General features: G+C 32.7%; 1 protein-coding gene across 4 annotated transcripts in view; it reads left to right on the forward strand.

Annotated features, from left to right (window-relative positions):
* The window catches only part of Crtc (CREB-regulated transcription coactivator), a 211,480-nt gene extending 187,283 nt beyond the window's left edge, over positions 1-24,197 (forward strand). For 3 of the 4 annotated variants that reach the window (XM_072523620.1, XM_072523621.1, XM_072523618.1), the window contains 2 exons: positions 2,102-2,255; positions 7,074-24,197. In XM_072523620.1, the coding sequence (XP_072379721.1) occupies positions 2,102-2,255; positions 7,074-7,098 (179 nt within the window). In that variant the 3' untranslated portion in view covers positions 7,099-24,197. Of the gene's footprint in view, positions 1-2,101; positions 2,285-7,073 lie in introns of all 4 variants that reach the window. The other variant, XM_072523619.1, reaches the window with a different exon arrangement.
* The last annotated feature ends 402 nt before the right edge of the window (positions 24,198-24,599 follow it).

Genomic DNA, 24,599 nt, shown 5'->3' on the forward strand with positions numbered 1-24,599 from the left:
TTTTGTCCTTCAAAGTTTATTGAAAGTAATGAGAATAAAAAATGTTCTTTTGATGTAGAATTGATATTGAAAAGGGACAAGTTTAATTTGATTTGCTTTTTGTTGAAAAAGAAATTTTTCTTCTGGTAGTGATAATAGCTTGCAAACGACGCGAAGAGGCGTGTTTTGGATAAGATTTTGGATTACATTCTGCGGAAGATTGTTCCATTCGTTCAGCAATATGTCGCGAAGCTCTCTTAAATTTCTGGGAGCCGGCACAAGACTCCTTAACGGCTCTTCATCTCATCATTTCATTTCTGGACTACAAGCAGGCCAAACAAATCGTGTGATTTGAACCTTGTCAAGATACTCCGTAACTATCCAAGCAATGTGGGCCGTACATTATCATGCATAATCGTTGCGTCGTCTCCAAGAATAATCTCCTTCTTCCAGAACATATGTCCTAAAGACCTAAAGATCTTCTAGAGCCTATGAAACTATGCGCAGTCAATGTCCCATTCTTGTTAAAGACTAACTCACACGTGCGAGCGTCAAACGATATGCGTCCCTATGCCATAATTGACCCTCCACCAAATGGAAGTCGCTCGGCAGTACATGCTTGAACATATCTCTCGCCTGGACGTCGCCACACTCTTACACTTTTGTCTGTGTAAGGGAAATTTCGAAGGGAAACTGCGTGACCGCTCGGTTTCTCAAAGCACTAGAAACGACAAAGCGATCATCTCTAGCTGTTGTAATTCTGGCTTAATCTGAACCAGGTCTTCGAGTAAGCAGATCGGTCTCTTCGTACCGTGTAGCAACACAAGCGCTGGATATGTTTGAGGCACACAAAATGAATGAGGTTGCGTTGCTCAGAATCGGGAGAGATGTGGGTGTCGTTATTTAGATCATTCTTACTTGTTCAGAAACAAAAGAAAAACGGAAAAGAAGAAAAATTAGGTAGATAATAGCTTCTAGAGCTAAACCTGGGTAAAACATGGGTAAACAACGCAAAGAAAACAGGTTATCAGAAATTTGCCAAAAAGGAGAGAAAATAAGTTATAAAAAAAATGGCAAAATGGAGGGCGCCATTTTGTCTTTTTTATGGGAAACAAAGAAACCTCAAAACCAATATACCTATATAAACAAATACAATAAACAATAATTAAAATACATCATAGACAAATAAAAGATTTATCACACTTACCTCGTATGTTAGCTTAGCAAGCATGTTATCAAATATTTATTCGTGTTTCGAAAGAAAAGAAAATTGTTGAGAAATGAAAAACAATATAAAATTGTGCATTTTACTTTAAGTCTTACAAACATCAATGTCATCAACAAATCTTTGGACATCGTTATATAAAGTATAATAAAAACTTCTCACAATGACCTGGTAAACAGAAGATGTCAAAATTAAATGTTATTTTAAAAAAATTAAAATTGAAAATTTACCAGAACCATTATTATATCATGATATATGTAGTTTTTAGTTCTTAATCTATATACAAAAATATAGTGTTGTATAAAAAAAATAAAACAATGATCAACAAATATTTACGGAATGTACCCCTTTAAAACACTATCACTGTACTAACACTATGACTTCATTTTTTCTAATTTACCATGTTTCGCCACATTGGGTTAATTAACACCTATTAATGATAAAGAGGTTAATATAATAATAAAGAGGATAAGAGGTTTAAAACTTTCAATAAATTAACATTTTTCAAAAAATTGAGTTGATAAAGAAAGAAATATCATTAATTTCAAAATATTATGTCGGGGTGTCTGTCTAATGATGTGCCACATATCATTATGATGTATATTAAGGGATTGTGGAACTTAAAGGAAGGGGATTGGAAAATGACAAAAGTCTGTGTCTTTTAGAATAAAAGTCGACGTGCTTCAGCGTTTTTAGAAATCTAATGAGTATTGCCAAATATTAGGGTGAACCGTTTTTAGAGGCAACTCTGTATAAACAATAGACTTACATTGCAATAACTTGACAATGATTATCTATTTTCTGCGTTCGTTATATATGAAATATTATTTATACTATGAATTAGACCGTTAATTTTAAATGTTTGCTATAAATATTACATATTATCTTTGTTTTTAGATTTTTCAGGTGACGATGGATCTAGGCAGTTGCCGTCAGACTTTTTCTCGGACGAATCGTTAAAAGAAGGTTTAGGAACGTTGGATTTTGATGAATTCCAGATACTAACAAACCCATCAATAGGCATATCTGAAATTGTCGAAGATAATTTTAGGTTAGACCATCGCTCATAATGTGAAAACGGTAAATATAAAAAATAGATGCGGAGAAGCTATGGCGGGTCAGATTGGAATGATAACTTTTACTTTTAACCAATAATGTGGTAATTACTTTCAAAAAAGTTGTGGGCATGACCATTATTATGGCATTAGAGTTTATTTATTTTCTTGATCATTCCATTACGTTTGTGCTGAATTTTTCTAACTAAGAGCCCTGATTGTCGCTGTATGCTACGTTATGTGCCCTTCTAAAATCATTTCACCATAGATTATAAAAGATTTAAGGAAATAATTCTTGGGGTATTATATTCGATAATCAATAATTCATCACGAACTTTTCGTTGCACTGACACATAGTTGGGTTAATGTTGTTCCAATCCACTGGCGCAAGTTACCAAGCTTTCTTTGTTCCTTATAATATGCCAAAGGTATTCCAACTTTCGACTTTTTCTTGTAGATAGTAGTTCGCGTTTACTATTCATTCATCTGAAAACTTCCTATATATTATTACTATTAGTTGGTATTTCGATCCATATACGGATTTTGCGATTTCTTCTGCTTATGCATATTTCACTTGCTTGCATTCTCTCCTTTATACTATCTGACATGATTCACGCCTCAACATCAGTAACATTGTAACTATAACATGGGACTAGGCATTTCTTACGTTGTAAACTTAGATCTTTGCTACACATTAAATTCTTCATATTGAAAAATGGCGCTCTGGTTCTTTCTATTCTTCATTTTATTTTTTAATGACGTGCGACGTGCTTATAACCATTGCAATTTATGCAAAGGACTTCGTCCTTTTTATTTAACGTTAGTCCCGTGCTTTTCGATCACTTCTGTAATTTCGTTGTTTACACATGGTAGAAGAAGATGTAGGAAAGAAGGGAAAATGGTTAGATAGTACCAATATTCAGAAAAGAAGCAAAGAATTAAACCAAATCTACAGTGTTGTTAACCCTTTCACGGGCACGTCGGTTACGAACCTGAGCGCCTAAGAGTTTTCGTCGTGTGTGATCGACTTTCAGAACCAATATTTTGTTTATATGGGATTAATCCACAAATGATTGTAATGACAATTACGTTTTTAACTAACTAATGTTTGACGTTTCGATTTCCACTCCGGAAATCGATTTCAAAAAAGATTATTTTAAAAATTCTGCGAAAATGTGTAACCTACTTAATGAAGAAAAATATATAGCTCAAAACTCATCAGCAGAATGTAGCAGGTTTTGGTTGCCAATACTAAAAGAAGAAGTCAATAACAAGAACATACCAACAATAGCGGCTTAATAGGAAGTTAGAGAGACACCATCTACAATCTAAATATAATATGAAACACACAATACAAAAACATATAATCTACGTTAATACACTTTACACAAACATATAATACAAAAAGCACACAGAACAGTCAGAATTTGATATTCCGAGGGTAGAAACACCACCCTCCATATTTTTCAACCACAAGCATGCTGTTGTCTACAAGATCGAGGCCAAGTAAGTCAACCATCAATTTTGAAAAACATAACCTACAAACGACAACCTGTTGGATATACATTTTCGCAGAATTTTTAAAAGAATCTTTTGTAGAAAACTATTTCCGGAGTGGAAATGTGGAAATCGAAACGTCAACCATTATTTAATTGAAAATATAATTTTGATTAGAATCAATTGTAGCTTCCCATCCCATATAAAGATAATATTTAATAACTGTGACGAACGTGCCACTGAACCTCTAAAAATCCTACGATCAAGCTGAATTTTGCCGAGTATGTCAATTTTAAGACGCCAAAAAAATTGCAAAAAGTTTATCACTCTAAAAGCCCCCTCTTAGAGGGGGAAAATGAAAAAAAAATCAATTTGCCAAGAATCTATCTATACACCATAGAAAAAAAGATAATTTTGAATCAAAATGTTAATTGTCATTTTTTGTGTAGAATGAACCGTTCGATCGGAAACAACGCTTGAAGATATCGGCGATTTTAAATGTCAGTAACGCGCGCGAAATCAATGTTCAATGAAATTTGTACCAGCTCAACGTTAAAAATTCGATGTCTTTTGATCCGAGTTTCCTATCTACAAAAATCAAGATGCGTTTTAAAGGTAAAGAGTGCAGCTATCGTATGCAACTTTTGTATACTTACTTACTTACTAGCCAACGCCCACCCTTGGCATGTTAGCCATTTGGTGGCGCGCTGACCAGTATAGACGAGCCGTTTCTCGTAGGCGATCTTCATCCTCCTCGGGTGGGTCTGTTTTCAGGGCTGGGCACTCTGGAAGGTGAGCAGCATCCATCTGGGGCTGATCACATAGTGGACAGTTGTCATTTTCGCGGACGCCGATGCGATGTAGATGGGAGGCCAGGTAGTCATGCCTCGTAGTTGTTCTGAACACGGCTACACTAATGGGTCTCGGCAAGTTGCGAGGGATTGGTGACTCTATTAGGTGGGCCCAAGATTTTCCAGCACCGGCTTGTATTTGCTGCTCTTTTATCTTCGCTTTGATTCCTCTTCTAATGGTGGACTTTGCTGATGTGTACGATTGGATGCTAGGGGGCTGTGGAAGAGTAATCAGCCACCCTTTTTCCATCAAGTTCGATAGTTGGACGCGGCAAGATATTGTTTTGGCACAGTCGGTGTATCGATTTGTCGACAGGGCGAGGATTGCGCCTTGGCAGTCGATGAAAAAGGCAACTTTTTGGGGGTGTTGGAAATTCTCAAGATTTTTTGCAGCTTCGTGTATAGCAGCAATTTCGCCGTCGTAGTTGGTGAGAGGGGCACCCACAGCTATAGAGCCTTTGAAGAACGTTGAGACGTATCCTGCTCCTGTTCTTCCCGAGTCCGGCATCGAGGATCCATCGCAGTATATGTGGATCCACTCATGTGCTGGGTACTTGGTGTGTATCGTCTCTAGGGCGGCTTTCCTTAGGGCAATGTCTGACGATAAGTGCTTCGGGTCGTTATGGTTTGCAAGCAGTAATTCTGTGTTTGGTAGACAGCGGGCCAGTGTGGTTTGCGCTGGGAAGGGGGCGGCTTCCGACAGGACAATGTGGTATTTTTCCATGATTTGGTTTGCTACTGTAAGCGGAGTGGTTTGTGTTTTAAGACGTGAGGCTGCTTGTCTATATTCGTCCCATTTTTGTGGAAGTATTTGTCTTTGCCTTTCCCAGAAGGTTAACGCGTGCAACTTTTGTATGCTGCCGCAAATAAACTCAGTTTTTTTAAAGGTGTTAAATAAATAAACGTGACTCAATTTTTGCCATTTTTTATGATTCTCATGAGATCAATACAACTGTTATTCACCGGCCACTATGGAGTTTCGATCACTAGAGCCTAATCTTCAAAACCAAAAGCATGAAATTTTAGTTTTAATTTTTTTAAACCAATGTGAGGCAGAGTTTTACTCTGCTAAAAGTTACTAGGGGGTCCTTTTTCTAATCCCAGGTCATTAAATATCATTTGACAATAGGAATTAAACTTAATACTTGAATAAGTCATAAGTTTGTTAATTTAAACGAATTAAAGGTTTTTCCCTAAAAAATATTTTTAAAAAGAATTAGTTTTCTTCATCTAAGGCATCTATAAGATAAGAAAATAATTTTTATGACAATCAATTTGTTCGAAAATCCTGATAAGTTTTTTATAATAATAACCGCAATCTTATGACTAGTCGATTTTCTTTCTTCTCGCAAAGGTCTCTGTTTGTTACATTCAAAAAAATTAGTCACGCCCTGCAATTGTGATACTATGGTATAGAATGGACACGTCTACAAATTTCCAGTTTGTGTCCAGAAGAAATCTTAAAAAGCAAAGTAAATAAAAACCAAGAGATGCACTGAAGAATGTTAGAAATTTTTGTAGAAATAAAAAATGTTTACATTTGGGGGATATAGTAGATGTATTAAATAGATGGACAAAAAAATATTTCAATACTTATAAAACGACAGAAAAAATAACAATATAAATACAATGAATTCAGCAAAAACCACAACGAACCGAAAGAACAAGTGATAAGATATCCAACGAAAAAGATAAAATAAGTAATAAAGGAAGTAGAAAATAAACGCACAGAATAAGGCAAATTGTCGGCAGAAATATTGAAAGAATAGTACTGCTCTAAGCCTGTAAGTTCCAAGCTACAATGATCAGTCAACGCTCTACACTGTCGGCGCAGAAAACCAGCGTTCATAATGGCCATATCCTACCCGCCGCTCGGAGTCAGACAGCTGTCCCGAGAATCTGAATTTGACTACCAGTCTTCATGTTGAATGTACTTATATAGTACTTAGCTGTAATATATTGTAAAGTTTGTCCAGATCCTTTTTCGGTCTTAAAATAACTCGGCATCCTTACCAATTCTTATTCCTTTTTAACATATTTTGACATATTTTAATAATTTTAATTGTTTAAATAGATATATAAATAAATTTTTCCAAAATATGATTACTACACTTTAAATGCGAAATATTTTAACCCTTTAAAAAGGAAATATACCTTAGGATATTAGCAGTTGGATGACAATATGAAGACTCGTCCACTCACAATTACAGTTTCTTATTCGAAAATCCGCAAGATTAGATTTGTTAGATACTTAAGTGTAGTTAAAGGACAACCAATAAAATATCTGTACATAAAATATACGAACATACAATTTTTGTCGTTATTTAGTAGACTTATTAGAAAAAAATGGTTCAATATTATACAAAAAAGCAGTGAGAAAAACTCCCTGTACCACATTTAGCATATTTATGAACTTTCATTGCTACCTATATGGATAAATGTTTAAATATATTTTTTTTATTTTAGGAATTCACTGCCGAGTTTCTATTAGCTGTTTGTGCTACGATAATTAGAGGATTTTTAAACGCCCAAAACAATTTTCAATATATCTTTAAATGAACCATACTATGTGTGATCATTAGTTTTTTAGTGACTTTATAGTGTGGCCAACCAAAAAATATTCATGAGATGGATACATAAAGGTGATCATTGTTGATGCAAACGATTTTATATGGTTCGAGTATTTTGACATTATCCTAAATAATGCTTAAATGTTAAGATGTTACCTGGTGTAAAAATTAGATGTATTGGTTCAGAAATTGTCCTGCTGTAGTGACATCTCTTTTTGTTTACACGTCAAAGACAAGCATTTTATTACGATTTATTTATCAGCTTAGCTATATCAGCAAAATTAGATACTTGTTGGGATTCTGATTGTTCTTAACATATCTTAAAATAAAATGGATTGTTCAAAAAGAGTTAAGAGTGTTTGTAATCTATTTTGCGTAATTAATTATGTCTACTTTTTACACCGAATCACAGAGGTCGTGTTTTGCTATCTTGTATGTGTCTGTTAGCTATAAATGTACCTATATAGTAAATGAAGATTAATGATTTTCAAAGGCACTAATAGATGTCTAGCAGTCAGATAACGTAATAATGTAAATACAGGGTGTCCGCACTGTCCTCGCAAAAGAAAACCGAAAATTCTGAAGATGATCTTAGCCAAATTTATTATAGTTCTTTAGTATTCGTTTTATATAAGTATATTTAAGATTAATTATGTTAAAGTATCAAAAAGCTGTACATTTATTTACATTATAAACAAAACTACCTAAAACGTATAAAAACTATCATCAATTTACATGATCTCATAAAAACATGTTATAAATATATATTTAATTTGCTCAGTATAGAGGATAGTAGGTACCCCTTTATATAGTAGATAACGCCCTTTCATACTGTACGTCTTTCCAAGATAAACGCACGTGCATCAAAGATAATCCCATTACTTATATATATGAGAGAGTAGTAAAAGGAGTTTGCAGGATGCTTAAGTGTAAGTTGGAAAAAAATCCATAATTGCACCATTTTAACTCAAAATAATTTAGAGCTCAACTGTATAAAATGGTGCTTAGTATTGGAAATGAAATAACTCAAATGTAATAAATTATTTCAGTAGGCTTTAAGTAATTAGGAGCATAGAAATTTCGTGTATTTGACGGCTATGCACATCAGATGGCAGATGACTTACCACGGCAATTTAAAGAGTTTCGATACCCTTTTCTACTTTAAATCTACAGTCTTCTACAAGACGAATCCTTTGTAAATAAAATTGACGGGGCCGCGATTCGATGTGGATACCGTGGAAAATAAATATTAGCTACACTCCGATGGGTGAGGCAAAGATGATCTTCGCTCAATACCCAAAAAACAGTGGGACGACAACTGATCAATTCTAAACCTAGGTAAAGGGTGGATCGTTGTTGGTCGATCAATGTTCGATCGCAACGGGGAACGGAAAGGTCGGTGGCCTCTCACCAAGAGTTAGAGTCGTTGGTGGTAGTGCGGGCATACAGAGAGGTGGCAAGTTACCATCGTCTTAATCCATACTTTTATGTTCGGTCAGTTACTTCTATTTATTGAAATAAATAACTTTTATTAGTTTAATCAATTTAACTAGAAAAACTGCTACAACTTATATCCAAAAGTATTAATTATTTATGAGTATTACTCTCTCATGCATAAATATATTATAAATAGATTATAAATTGTATATTGCACAATTATTAGTAAAAATACCACGATTGCGACGAAATACGATAAACACAATCAACAACAGATGTTCAGTATATCTGCTTCCCCTTACTATAAGTAAATTTGTTGATATAAAGATTCTCTAATTTTTGAAAAATTTTCTATTATTCCCAAATTTGTCGCTAATATTAATTCTTGACCAAATTTAAATAAAAATAATATACATTTGGCATCCTTAGGATAAAGCATAATGCAGTATCGAGGTTCAAGGCAACGCGACTAAAACGCGAAGATACACATATAGCGAGACTCATTGTGCGATTTTTAAATGGAGACAAAACGATTAATAAAGAGAAGTAAAGTACAATTCGTACTTGTACTTCTAGTCTATGTCGGGTCTACCACCATCTTCAAAGAAATAAAAAAATTCTAATTCCTATTGTAAACACAAGTTTTTTCCATTCTTCATTTTGGAGTAGCGGTTGCTCTCACCATTAAAAATTTTACGACGAAGAAAAATTTATAGCTTGTCGAGCAAGGAACATATTATATTAAATCTAACATTGTCACTAACTTTGTCACTGTGCTACCTAAAAGTCGTTTCTCCTCTTTCTACGTATCAATTCAGATATATTGTCCTAACATTGGTCGCATTACTAGTCACAAATCTTGTCGCTGCACTATGTTTTTACCTTTATGGTGAGCGACAAGGAGGTGAAAAAAAATTAGATGTTTGGCATTTATAAATAAATCATTGAATGAAAATAAATGCACCCGAATAATTTTTTCTGACGCTCTCACATCAGCAGATGTTGTGAAATGCATCAAATTTAAAAAGTTACAGCATCCTTCGAAAAAATTAGTGTTAAAAAATTTAAATAAAACCTTTTTCAGTTTTCTCGTGTGTTGACAGTTTATGGACAAATGTTTATTGATGGATATTTAAGAAATGCAGGCTTGTTCATAATGTAAACTTAATACTTATATTTAAGGAGAAAACAGTTTTAATAACGGGTTTTAGATGAAAGTTTCCTGAACATAGTGTAACTGTAGTACTAATTATTTTTTACTACGATAACTAATCAAGTTTTTAATTAAGTTTTTAGTTAAATGTAAAATACAAAAGTTTATAAACTAGACTGACAAAGTAAGGTGGGACAAATAGGGAATTTCTATTAAATAAACTCGAAATATGTTTTGATATCAATATTATTAGTCGAAAACGTCAACATTATTTCAAACATTAAGTATAGTCTATTTTAAGTTTTTGTTTTACTTAACACTTGAGTTAAAAAATTAGTAGTAAATTTTGAAATAAAGTTCCACAAGTCTGTAAAAAAAGAGTAAAGCTTTATTTTGAAATGAAATCTACGCTGTTTTGTTATTATCTCTCTTTTTATGGCGTCTAAGTCTTTATTTATTGCGTCACATCTATTTGATATTCACATTCATTCCTACAATTGACCTACATAATTTTATGATTCTCTTTATTTTGAATAGCCATATTTCTCCTATTTCACTGTATATTTCATCCATCGCTAATTTAATCAGTCACTCATTATCGTTAAACGAAATGGAATGGAAGGAACACAAATTGTGAGAAGCATATTTCCGTACACTACAGGGCTTGTGAACAAGGCAGAATGGTTCGGAGCGGAATACACGCTAAACACCCAAAGATTGGTTAGGTTATTCCCCGTATGATGCTTCAACCAACAAGTTGGTAAACCCTTTCCTGGCTGTGCTGCACTTGATTGTTTTTCAGTGGGACCTCTTTATTTTGTGATATACGCCTGTAACGGGATCGGTTCCATAGTTTCCAGATGATTTGGGTGTTTGGGCTTCTTTGTTTGCTTTGTTTGTTTCTGGTCCATTCTTGTAATACGGGACACTCCCGGCAGAGTCCAACCGAAGTTGAACCGTCGTTAGCTGCCTCTAGGTCGTGCTCACTTCACAGAATTAGAGACCATAACCGAGTATGAAGATTCCTTTACCTCTACAAGGTGTCACGGATTTCAGAGCAGATATTTGATTAATTGTAACTCTGGTCAATGGAGTCTGTCCATTATAGAAAATCATTTCTAGTAGAGCATTATTTCTTATGAAACAGTTAAAAACAGACATAAGTCTTTAAAGACTTCAGAACTGATGTACAACCTAGTATGGTGAATGTCATTTATTGAAAAGAGATACATATATTCTTGGTTTAGCTTCAGAACCGAACAGGATTGCCTTTGTAAAAATATATACCTTAACCACTGTGTTTGTGGGCATTTTAACTATTAATTTCAAGTAAAAATCCGTCCTATCCTGTACGAACATGATAAAATAAATTGACCAATACTAGAATAGATCGACTTCGAAATAAAATATTAGATTATTGAACAATTTAAATATTAAGAAAATTAATGTGAATCAAGATTTTGATTCATTACCTTTCTTTGTTTCATTTATTATTATTTATGGAAATCATTTTTTAAATCTAAACATTTTGACTGCGCATCTGCTTTTCCACACTTCCTCAAATATTAATATATACTGTATATGTATGTGAAATAGTATGCTGTAGAAGTTAGGATATGAAGGCAATGCGTGGTATCCACGATTTTGATAAATAAGTATTCGTCTTTTTCATAACTTGCATTAGCTATTGTCATGTATACCACGCCCGGTAATCGTTCTCACACGATTTGGATTTTGCACAAGACGTTTGTTGCAAAATAATCGATAAAGGGAATGGATAAATATCTCATTATTGTGCACGATGACAGATGGTTACATTCAATCGAAATTTTTCAGTAAATCTACAAACTCCAATTCAGACAATTCAAATAGCGTGTATAGAGATTCGGAGTTTCAGATATTTGATTTCTTATTTGCTCCAATGCTTCAATAATATTTTTAACATCTGTTAATAGTGCAGCTTAGGAGCCATGGCCCGTTATTCTTAGATTTTGATATATAATGAATTTAAGGGCCGATTGTTTGAACGCTAATCAAAACTTAATTGTAATCAAATATTTAATTAAAATCAAATACGTCACATTTTGAGGTTATGTTGACTGATTTATTTTATTCAGCTTTATTATTTTACGTTTTAATTTAAAATAAACCATAATTAAACTCTTTTTGATGTTAATTTCATGTTTTTATTTACAAATCAATAATAATAATAATAATAAGCAATTTTTAATCATTTTGACAGCTGCTGAGACGTAATTGATTGTAATTAAATATTTGATTACAAGTAAGTTTTGATTAGAGTTCGAACAATCGGTCCTAAGAGTAACAAAAACGGCTAGTGTCCAAAACGTCATGCCGACATGACACCTATGGACATTTAAAAAATACCTCGATGATCCAAACCTTTTGATTAATAATATACGAAATACACGTATTGTGTCTGTAGACCGTTAGCATCCATGTATTCGTGACATTTTTATTATTGCTGACATTGAATATCAAAGGTACAGCGTTTAATCACGGTACTATCTCTAACCCTGAAGAAACATGCTTGAAATTACTAACTCATAATAATTGTTTAACACTTACAAGTTAATTGTAGTTATTTTCTTTTACAAATAAAGATAGGTAACCTGCTTTTTCAAATATTTAGTCTACATTAAACCAGTGATAACTTTTTAATGTGTTTTTAAAGAAACAGATCAGAACTGTGATTATATTAAGTGTAATTTATTTAGTATGGCTAACAATATTGTAATGATACATTGTTTTCCAGATTATAGGCCAAGGTCTAGAATTATTTCTTCCTGTCCTTTCGTCTGGACGTTGGTAAATAATGTCAAAGTTGAAGCGGCAACGGTCGCAGACTAAATGTCACGAGGAAATAATTCCAGACCACAGATTATATACTCGGCAACAATGTATTACAAGATATCGGCCGTGAAAACCTACACTTTTACAAGATTGTTTACTGTACTGAACTTTTAGAATAGCACAATTTTTATATCTCACAACACATTTACGGGAAAGTTAATTTGTTATAGTGGATATGTGCAATAAAATAGTTTGGCAAACAAATATATCTTTATTGATAAAGCTAGCGTTAATTATGGAGATTATTATAAGATATACCTAAAAAATATAATAAATATATCATTTTTTAATATTTATTAGTTTCGGTCTGGCATGTTTGTATCTATTTAAAGAGAATTAAAGTAATGGCACTAATTTTTATGTACATTACGCAAAGACTGCTTTTATCTTGCAATATAGTTTTATTGTCCATTGATATCTTCTAACGCGTAACACAGAAATTTGTTTCTGGTATCTCAAAATTTCGCGGTCTAGTAAACACACAATTATTTTGCCATCCAAGATAAATGGCGCCTACATACTCGTGGGAAATGAGGTTAAGAGTCATGTCTTTCTGTTTCCGAGTGTGTATTCCAACGATGCAATATACTCAGGATGGAACCTAGGAACAAATACTTGCGTCCAAAGTAGCTAGTAACAAGGTCGATTCTTGTTTCTGAAATGTCAGTGGTGAACCGTAGTTGCACATCACCAATGGTTTGCACGTCAATGATGTGACTTTGAGATTAGAAAATGTTACGGCAACAAAAGTGTTATAAAAATATAATTCTTAATTTCTGACATATTCGTAATACTTACAAATGAAAGGTAATCTTATCTTTTATTGTCTGTTGTGTTTTTGCTGTATTACATGCAGTACAACGAAACATTTTTAATGTTTTTTGTATTCAACTCGTATTCAATGCCTTCAACGACGATGAACTGCATATTAAAAATTTAACTAATTTATTGATTTAACAGAAAGAATACATTAAATTATTGACTTAACACATCATGTTACCAGTTTAACATTAAAATATCGAGGATAACTATATTCACGTAAATCACCTGTCAAATTCACGTTGGACTTTGTAGCTAGTAATGTGACGTCAGTTTCGTCGTGTATCGGCTATATGTAAATTTATTCATAGGTTCTGCCCTGAGTATATTACATCGTTGGTGTATTCGATCTATAACTATTTCTGATGAGTATATGTATATGACAGTATATGGCGAAATATTTCATAGTAGAATAGAAGGTTCAGAAGTAGAAGGTTTCAAACAGATAGGACAAAGCGTTCGTGCCTTGAAGCTCATAGAATTATAGCTATATTAGCGTGTGTTAAATGGAAAAAATTACAATAATATAAAATGAGAAACTTTTAAAAAAGGTATGTTTTCTACAATTCTTTAATACCAATATGACCTTTATGGTTGTGTTGCATATATCTTCTTCTTTGCGTGCCATACTTGTTTTCAAGCGTTGGCTATCGTCATATTAGCAAGTTGCTTCTCGGTCTGTAGCTAGATGACAATTCCTCGACCTGACCATTGTCTAATTTTAAGCAGCTAGGACAGTTGTTTTCTTTCAATCAAGCGTTTTCCTTCTATTTTGACCTGAATGATCAAGCGGAGTAAGCGGCCTTCCTCATTTTGATGATCTTGACCAATTCTCGCTCTTGGATAGTTTCTAGCACAAGTTTGTTGGATATGTCTGATTTTGAGCATGCGACGGTACCACCACAATTCGAACGCTTCCAATCTATTTAGACTTTTGACTTTCATTGCAATATATATATATATATATATATATATATATATATATATATATATATATATATATATATATTATATCACATTTTAAACATCACATTAATTATAACCAATAAATACAAAAATTACATCACGTGAATGTCTGTGTAAGTCAAAGTCCGTGTATGTCAAAGATACAACCAAGTTGGAGATTTGGTCTGCCTTGACAGACTGAGAAATCATTTGGAAGGACGTATGACTTGAGCATCTGCCTGTTTGGTTATTTTTACATAGAATATACACGAGGTTTACTATGTGACAGAAACCGTGTATTCACAAAATTCCCAAATCCGAATTTTGAAATTTTTTTCTATATTTGACTACTGTATTTCCCATATTTTGGGAAATTTTTCTATTTTGTATACATTTGAAACTATACTAACTTAACTAAAAAGGTATACGTGGTATTTCAGTAAAGAGCAGTAAGTAATTGCGGGTTGTGACCACATATTATGGGGACCAAAAACTTAATTACTATCTTCATAATTCTCGCAACCTTTATTTATGATTAAGGGATATCGTGCAATATTTCACTTATGTATTTATGCTTAAATGTTTTGGTAATGTAATGATATGGAAAGCAAAATCTAAATTAAAGAACTAAAAATTAGGTTTATATTGTTATTAATAGAAATAAATATATATATATATATATATATATATATATATATATATATATATATATATATATATATATATATATAAACACAACTATTTGGGTATGCAGCCGAAGACAGGACAAAGAAGTACTCTTTTTAGTATACCAAGCTTTCGCAAATCTTTATTTACATCATCAGGGTGCTATAATAAACAAAATTAGTACAAATTACAGAATAAAAATTATTTTGTATCTTACACTAATTGAGGTTAGTTGTCATGGTGTATTTTCTAGTACATGTAGTACTTTGTGAAGCTATTGCCTCAAAATTTAGTGTCATATATAACAAATTCCGGTTAGGGTTAATTTTGGTCGCGCAGGTTTTAAATAAACCCATTTTAGCTACATCGGTTAAGTAAATCGTGGCAAGTAGCAGATAACACTAACTTAATTAACAATAACTAACCTTAATTAGCAGTAACTAGCAGTTCACACATATGTTGTTTAAATTCAAATATGGTTGTGTAAATTAATCGATACATTTGTCCTCCCTGTATCCCTAAGATCCCTATAGTACCGCGCGGGGAATGCCTCTCGCGAACCACAAGAACGTGATCGTCGACAAGAGGGACAGACGCAACTCGACAGTGAACCAATGCACCTATATTGAATTCGTTGTGTTCGTTGTTTCGTAAAGTAGTGTAAATCATGGTAATTAGTTTCAATTCCAGTAATTCTTACCTAGTTTTATCTGAACCTATAAATTGTTTTGATTGTTTATTGCAACCATTTAAAATTTGATGATTATTTGCACCTATGAGTTAAAGTTCATTAAGGAAATAAATATAATTGATGTTAATTTAATTATTATTAATTCTCGTAATAGTTCATTGTTTATTTAATTCGGTACACATGTCTTAGAATGAATACCAAGGTTTCAACCTTAAACCGCGTTTGCTGTATCTCCGCATACCATTGCTTTTATTTCGTTAGTATATCCTTATCATTACATATTTTGTTTTATTATCTTGCCACGTGAAGTGAAGTAAAAAACAAAGAATGTGTGGTGCATGAAGAACATAAAATGCTTTGTTTTTATTTTGTTACAACAGCTGTGTACACTTTAGTTGTAATTATTACTTTCCATATCAAATATTACTACAATGCTATAGTAACTCTCAAACAAAAGATTTACATAGATTTACACAGTTTGAAATAATTTGAATTTTTATTTTTATTGTATTATTTTACAATGATATAAATCACTTAAAAATGGTTTGAAAATGTTTATCCTTGCGTACCACATACAAGAAAGGTTTTTATATTTATTTATTTTAAATATTTTTGACCTTATAACTGTTGTTAGTATTTTATTGAGTTTATTTTTATATATTGGCTGTTTTTTAGAGGTTTATAACTTTAAATGAATTAAAATAAATATAAATTGTATTAATTGCAATGAAATTGAATTTATTTAAGATCATTTTTACCATTTCATTTATTTTTTACCTAATTGGATCTACAAAATGGCTCTACATCCACACCTATGTGTGGATGTTGCGCCATTTTGTAGAAACCACAGTTCGGATTTTTTTAATGTAACGCTATTTTAATAATAGCTTTAGAATTATTTTCATCCCAAATGCGACAGTTTTAATTATTGACTTACCATTCAACCAAAAATGAACTTTTTTGCTGAACCAATTTTGCTTGTGAAAATCGCTCAATGTACCCCGAGGTGAGTGGTCGTGGGGCTTCAATTCTTGCACAGCAGCAATAGCTCCTTTGGCATGCACGACACGACGTATCAAAGAATGCATATGATCATTTACAGTAAACGTACTACAAAAAAGTTTTATTGTTAATCGAATTAATTGCTCTGATGTACGGCATTATGTCAACCTTAAACTGGCACAGTCCACGATGCGTTTCACAAAACGAACAATGTTTTTCGAAGTAAATATGCATGATTATACTAGCGTGGTTCATGAGTTAGTCTATTATGAGTAAACGACCAACAATACTAAACGATAAGCTTTGAGATATCAAAATGTCTCTGCCACTGGAAAGAATGTTGCAAACTTCGAGTTATATGCTTCTAAAAAACATGTTACATAATTATGTTCAACACATGACAGTTATAGAATATAGCAGTTTTTTATTTAATTTTATTACATACTGTTTAATTTATCGAGCAACTCAAACCTTAAGTCAGTAATTATGTTGTTTTTTAAAAATTAAACATTGATGCAACCCAGATTATATAGTGATTTGTTAATTTTTACGTATTATATGCGAATTATTTAAGGAATGGATAAAAAGGTACAAACAGTTTATATCATATTAGAAAGGTAGACGTAAGTTTATTTTCTCCAAATATTCCAAAGAATACTGTTTTGTTGGCCATTGGAAACAATATAATAATAAGTTTATAATAGGAAAATCGTGTGGCTTTTATTTGAATTATACCAGTACACTTTTTATTCTCTTCAACTTCTTCCAATAATGTCTGCAGTGGAACTGCAGATTATTCAAGACTACTTAGGACTAGAGTCCTAGTTCGTCTTCTCTTATTTCTCCATCGAATCATTTGCTGTGCCTTGTTTTGTTTTGTGCCGAAATTGTAAGTTCAATCTATGATTTGACACTAAATTAAATTCATTTTTATCGCCATTCGTATCTCTGAAGCAGTAAATACAGGGTTTTATTACTTCCTTATTGCCCATAATGAATTCTATCACAACCGTTAGCCATTCTTCACTGCTGAATATAGGCCTCCTCCAACTTCTTTCACATATTCCGGTGTTGAGCTCTGTTTATCCAGCTGCGTGTTATCATGTTTATATCGTTACTCCATCTGGTTGGTCATCTACCTCTACTTGTTTTATCATCTCTAGGTCTCCATATTATTAGTCTTCTGATCCAACGGTTGTCAGTCATTCGAGCTCTGTAACCTGCCCATCTTCATTTTGACTGTGTGATATGTTGTAAAATATCAACTATTTTCGCGCTCTGTCTTATTATGGCGGTGTTCGGTATTCTGTCTTTTCTGCGTTCTGCTGTTATTTCTACTGCGTTCAATACAGTTAGTGTATTGAACGTTTTGTCAAGGTTAATGTTTCGGCACCGTATGTTGTCACAGGTCAAACACATTGCTATATTGCTCGTACGCTCTCCTTTTCAAATAAATAAGAATTTTCGACTTCAATATGTCTCTCAGCTTCCCAAAAGCCGCCCAGTCCAGACGTATATGGCGATATATCTCGTAAGTTTGATTATCCTTATCAATTTTTACCTCATCGCCTAAGTAGTTGTTTATGGACTTGTTTTTCTTGTATTGTATTGTATCTTGTATTTCTTCTCCATCTATCCGTAAATTATTACTCGCTATCAGACTGGTCAAGAATTTTTAACATTAGTCGCAAAATTTTTTGTATCTAATCAGCATCATCTAGGTTATCAGTGATTAAGACAATATTATCAGCAAAGCCGAGGTGATTCAAGTATTCTCCATCAATATTCACACCAACTCTATCACACTTCTTCTTTATGTGCCGTCTTCTACCGAAGGTTGGCGACCATCAAACGATAGGTTTGTCTGTTTTGTGCCACATGTATTATGTTCGCAGCTTCTGGTATTTGAAACCATTCTCTCAAGTTTCTCAGCCAGGATTTCTTCTTTCTGCCCAAACCTCTTCTACCTTCAATCTTGCCTTCCACGATAAGCTGTAGCAGACTATACTTATCATTACGGAACACATGGCCCAGGTATGACGCTTTCCTTCTTTTAACAGTTGTTAACAATTCCACCTCTTTACCCATTCATCTTAATACCTCTGTGTTGGTCACTCTTTCTGACCAAGGTATTCTCAGTATGCGTCGATACAGCCACATTTCTAGAGCCGCTAACTTCTTTATAGTTGCTGCTGTTAACGTCCACCCTTCAACTCCGTAAAGTAGCGTAGAGAGTACGTAGTACGACTAATCACACTTAAGATTTTAAAAGCGTATTCTAACACTGCTTTAAATAATTTAGGAGATATTGTATCTCCTTGTCTAACTCCTTTTCGTATCTGATACTTATCTGTGTATTCGTGGAGTTTTACGTTTGCACATTTGTATATATATGTTCGATCGACCTGGCATATCTGTAGTCCACCCTGCTTTGATGTAATGATGCTAGTGTTGCCGGAAGCTCAATAGTATCAAAAGTTTTTGAAAGTCGGACTTTAGTACAATTGATCTATTATTTTCCACTGATCTCTCTATTAGAGTCTTAATTTTTTACAAATGATCGTTTGTCCCGAATCTATTTCTAAAACCAGCCTGCTCGTTCGGTTGATAAAGTCTAATTTATTGTCCAGGTGTTTGATTATGATTTTAGTGAATAGTTTATAAAGAGGGGACAGAAGAGAAATTGGCCTATAGTTGCTGAGATATGTTATATCGCCTTTTATGTGCATAAGAATGGTAATTACATTATTGGGATTATAGGTGAATTCTATATATGAAATAAAACCGAAGAAGTAAATAATTATATGTTGGAATGTTTTTTAGTATTTATTTGAATTTTCATAAGAATTGGTTGATAAAGGAATAGATCTTATAACTTTTGGTCTTCTAGAAGCTTTCAAATATCATAAGATTTGATTATTGGTGGAATTTGCTAATCCAATATTGATGGTTTCAGTAACAAAAATATCTGTTTTTGATCCTTATAGTTATAAACCCATATATTAGTGTAATAAACTTAATATATTGGTCCAGGAGATCCTGCAGCAATCATTAAAACAATTGTTTCAAAAAATAATATTTGTATTAATATTTATTATAATATTTTAGAACGAGAAAAAATGATGTTAGGAGAAAATAAACATTTACATAACGCTTAAGTAGAAATAAATTATTTATTTATATACGTTACAACCAAATATCTTGATCATGTATTGTATGATACTTAAAAAGTACCTTATTGTCTTCACGCCGATTTAGCACAAAAGTATTTATATACCTTATTTCAATTAGCCGTACAAGAAACGTAAACCAAACAGATAATAGATTGTCCTGCGACGATTAAAACATCTAGTTTCAGTAACTTTTGAGAATTACTACCCATCATTGGTTGCATATTTACTTTATTTGTTCATTTGATTAGTGCTGCATTTGTATCCATTGGAATAAGGTATATAGATAACTCCATATTACAAACTATTTTAAATTGTTATTTTATTGTTAGATTTTATATTCATATTTAAGTAACGTTGGGTACTACATAGTTTATAGAAAAATATATTTGTAAGTAATACTCCAAACTTTTATATGTATCTTAACTCCATTGCTTTATTATGATACCGTGTATTCAACTGTAGCATAATTTGCAATACAATTTAATTATCAAAATTTATTATATTCCTGTTAAAATCCATATATTCGCATTACTAATTCTCTTTTGCCAGAAGATGTCACTTATAATTCAGAGACAATTATTGAAGAATTCGAAACTATAATTTGGATTTTGTTTATACTCTAAATTTTATCTTCGTATATGTTGGTGGTTTGAAAAGTCGGCTTGATAATAAAAACAACAATTTAGGCCTTCAAAAAAATTATATTTTTTAAAATAATTTCTTATACTATTACATTTCATCTAACAGTGTTTTAGTACCGGTAACTGCGCTTTGTAGTATATCTCTAGTTATCCTTCTTCAAGTTCCGCTCCTATCGGAGACTGGAAATTATTCTGGCAATTATAATTTTGTTGGTTAAGCTCCTGAATAGTTCAATTGAACTGCATTCGCGTTTCACGTGATTTCGTAGTCACGAGATTTTACGTCTTCCTACGCTTCTTCTGCCTTTGATTTTGCCTTGCATTAGATTCCTTAATAGTTCGTATTTTTCACCTCACATGATGTGATAAGTATTCCAACTTGATTTTTACGGAATTTATAACTTCGCATTGTTTTCCTGGTTGTTCGAGAACTTGTGCATTTGTTTTGCGATTCATCCATGATATTTTCAGAATACGCCGGTAATACCACATTGCGAATGCTTCCCGGTTTTTAATGTTAAACTGTTTCAATGTCCAAGCCTCAGCCCCATACAAAAGTGTGGAGAAAATATAACATCGAAGCATTCTTATCCGGAGCGTTATATTGATATTGCGATTACAAAAAAATTTTTGTTATTCTGTTAAAAGTTGATCGTGCAATTTCAATGCGGCATCTTATTTCTTTTGTTTAATCAGTATCTTCTGTGGTACATGCTCCATGGTATTTGTATGAAGATATTTGTTCAATTTCTTTATTATCTAGTACTAGCTTAAGTTTGATGTTTTATGCTTTTGTAAATATCATGAACTTTGTTTTCTTCAAATTTATTTTTAGTCCATAATCGTTGCAATGTATATTTAGTTGTTGAGCAAGGTGTTGTAATTCTTCTAATGTTCCCGCCAGAAGGACGGTATCGTCAGCATATCTTATGTTATTAAGGCTCATCGTTTATTATGAGGCTCTCATTGACTTCGGCCAATACCAATTATGAGATGGCTTCACTATATACATTAAACAACAATGGTGATGAAATACACCCTTAGCACACCCCACGAATCTGGATATCCTCAGTCAGTTCATTTTCAACTTTCACTTTCGCTGTTTGATTCCAATAGACGTTGCATAATGTCTCGACTGTCTATGTTTTTATTTAACAAAATTTCTTTGAGTCGTTTATGCTGAAAATATCTGTAAAATGCCTTCTCAATATCAATGAAACAGGCATATACTTCCTGATTCATATCTAGGCATCTCTGTGAAAGAACATTTACTGCAAACAGTGCATGCTGTGTTTGCAGACCTTTCCTAAATGGCCTGTAATGTACTTATTTATAGCCACAATGACTTCTTGACTGGACAATAAGCAATGACTAGCGAGGAAGATAAACAGTTTCGAGAATAGATGAAAGTATGGGGAATATTTCCGATGTTTCATAGTACAGATTCCTCAATTTTCCATTGTCAAAATACTTTTGTTGACAGGTGCACCGTTTTTATTTAAGCGGGATCTCTTATGACGAATGCTTGCGTCTGGTTTCTATACGCTGAGTTCTCGAATTCTATTCGAATCTTAAGTTTCTAGGACGATAAACTTTTATCCTTCCAATGAAAAGAAACTTCTTTTCATTGGTGAATACTACCTTGGTCCAAAATTCCTCCCCGTAAATTAAGAATCAATTTGCAAATTCGACTCTCCTATGGTTATTTTGTGCAGATAAAAAATTTAGCGGGCAAAAGCGCAGATTTTTACGCCACCTTATTTTAAACGCATTTGAGCCGTTCTGAGAAGTCTTAGAATGTTTCTTCTCGTGTTTTCACAGCGGATGCAAAAGAAATTGTTGGATATATTGTACGAGAGCATTGTTTTTGTGTTTATTAGAAACCTTCCCTACACCTTTTTGAAAGATGTTTGCAATCTATGTTGTTCCTACCAGCATTTCGTAAGGGGCTAGAGTACACATTTTTATTACTTATTTGTCGGCCTTCCGCTACTTCTAGACTAGTTTGCCAAATTAAAATAAAAGGATCAAACCTCAAAACTAGTAAGTTACGTGAATCAAAGAACACAAATCCGGTTAATGAAATTGTTTTAAAAGTAATCTTTGGTCATTTTTGGACTTAAATAATAAAGTAATTATCAGTCTGAAAGACCAGCCTCGTACGTTTACTACCTTAACTTGGCTAGATATCAGTTTTCTCGTTATACAATTACTTAAGCGACGGAGCGCTGTGCGGATGATTTACGATCTACATTACGTTTTGATTTTTCTAAGTCAGTTGCTCTATCAATCTTATTTTGAACTTTAGCCGTTTGTTCACCAATAATTTTAACTTCTTTGAAACTAAACGCTTAACGTGGAATATGCACGTTAAGCGTTTAGTTTCTAACATCATTTTTATATACATTAGCGTAGCAGTCACTTCACTTAAAACCCAATTTATTCCAATGCTATCATTGTCCTTGACTTTTGAATAATTAATTAATCTGTACGAAGTAAAATTTGAGTTTACACTTACTCATTTGTTTTTATAATCACGTTCTTTGACTCTTAGAATAACGATGTGATTCTAATATTTTTTATTAATATCTGTAACGGCACATATTAAGTTCTTTTCATATAACTATTGGTCTTGTAGCAGTTTTATAACTATTATTTTGTGAATCTCATGTCTTTTTCATAGTCTTGACGAAATTCCTCAGATGCCAGGAAAAGTGTATACCTATTCTGCCATCGAGGCCTTAAATGTAATTACTCGTACGCTCATAATGTTTCCGACACAAAACTTTTGACTATGTTGCTAACATGAGTAGTTTATTTAAATTTGCATTCGTTTAATGAATCAAATTTTTGTATAATTTGAATTATGCGCACAAGACTTATGAATTGTTGATGAATATAAAAATGTATATAAATTGTTTTTAAGATCAATAAAAGATATTTTAATGTTAAAAACATGAATCATACACTCCAGATGTGTTTAGTTACTAGTAGTGTAATAGAGACGGTTATTTAAAAAGCAATGGAGTTGACAACACCAGGTTCTTGATTTTGACTGATTGGCTAAACATTTAATTCGTATTTGTGGCTGATAAATTATCGTTTCTTTTCAAAAAAGGAAACAAATCATTTACACAACCTTGTATCATCCACAGATATTGCCAATCGTATAAATCTCATCACCTGGGTACATGATGTATAGTGAAATTTACCAGATGCACAAAATAAAACTTTATATAATATTGCTGTGCTAGTGTAAATTCCCTGTCGTTTGCAATAACAATGATATGAACATACTTCAGAACAATTATATCCAAAGACTGACCCACAGTCTTCAGTTGACTGTTATAATAACGAATTTTTGGAAATTCCAAAAACTTATATTAAAATATTCATGTCAAATTGTTCATGTAGTTTTAAGTCTATATAGTTTAATTAAATATTTTATAACGACGATTTCTCGTAACCACTTTTTGTAAAATTTCAAATTTGGCGCTATAGATTTAGCATGAGGTGTTTGTAAATATAGTTGTGTATTTTTCTTTTTGATTTTTTTTCTTTTTAATAAGATAGCCGATAAGTTAAGGTTCTTTTTCAAAATAAACTTATATAAATGGTGGCCTGGTTGTTTAAATTTATTATTATCCCTTAATTAGGTATAATGTAACAGAACATCACTTTCATTAGCGTTGATAAAAAGGATATTGTACACTACGTTTTTAGAAGTAAAAAACATAACCTAATCTCACCGTACTACTCCGAAGTAAAATATAAATAATATGATCAGAATATTTAGATATTCTCAAGTTAAGACTGATTTACCTCAAGCAAATGTAGAATAACTGAGATTGAGCCCCGCAAAGCGTCTTAGGTACGTCATGAAATGTGAGATTAATATAAAAATAATACAACTGAGTTGGGCATGTCTAAAAACGTTAAGAGAAGACAGAAAGTAACGTAGAGTAGCATATACACTACCGAGCATAAAATTAGGGTCACCCCGTAATTTGAATTTATTTTA

The sequence above is a fragment of the Diabrotica undecimpunctata genome, chromosome 2, assembly GCF_040954645.1.
Source record: "Diabrotica undecimpunctata isolate CICGRU chromosome 2, icDiaUnde3, whole genome shotgun sequence".
NCBI lineage: Eukaryota > Metazoa > Arthropoda > Insecta > Coleoptera > Chrysomelidae > Diabrotica > Diabrotica undecimpunctata.